The sequence below is a fragment of the Populus euphratica genome, unplaced genomic scaffold (assembly GCF_000495115.2).
Source record: "Populus euphratica unplaced genomic scaffold, PopEup_1.0 scaffold180.1, whole genome shotgun sequence".
Taxonomy (NCBI): Eukaryota; Viridiplantae; Streptophyta; class Magnoliopsida; order Malpighiales; family Salicaceae; genus Populus; species Populus euphratica.
In genome coordinates this window covers 102,289-102,781 of record NW_011500060.1, presented here as the reverse complement: position 1 = coordinate 102,781, position 493 = coordinate 102,289, and the positions used below count along the sequence as shown (strand labels likewise).

Below are 493 nucleotides of genomic sequence, written 5' to 3'. Positions count from 1 at the left end.
GGAAAGAGATCCTTTCCTATGTTGGGCCTCGTCCGCCGGTGGGAATTCATCGCTACATACTGGTGCTTTTCCAGCAGAAGATGCCGCTGGGGAGCATGATGGAACCACCACAGAACCGTTCGCATTTCAATACTCGACTCTATGCTGCTCATTTGGACCTGGGCCTGCCTGTAGCCACTGTCTACTTCAATGCTCAGAAGGAGCCAGCCAATAAGAGGCGCTAAGTTGTTAAATACTCTGTGCATGCTCGTTTGGGGGCTTATATAATAGCTAGCAATGGGGTCTAGAAAAATAATGAAACTTGTTTCATTCGTCTTTTTATATGTTTTTATTTACAAGGATATTAGTCATCCGTTTTGAAGTTTGTGAGTTTAGCTATGTAGTGCTTTCTCTAAGGGTATTGCGGTTGTTGGATCCATTTTTCTCGTTATCTTCATGCACCTGATAATGTGAAAAGAGGACCTGACTTCCATGTAAAATAAGTGAAGAAAGT

The 493-nt window shown here is 43.0% G+C and overlaps 1 protein-coding gene across 1 annotated transcript in view; it reads left to right on the top strand.

Moving 5' to 3' along the window:
* Positions 1-224, top strand: part of E12A11 (PEBP (phosphatidylethanolamine-binding protein) family protein) — a 2,307-nt gene extending 2,083 nt beyond the window's left edge. Inside the window, exon 4 of the mRNA XM_011002167.1 lies at positions 1-224. Coding sequence (XP_011000469.1) covers positions 1-224 — 224 coding nt within the window.
* Positions 225-493: the final 269 nt, after the last annotated feature.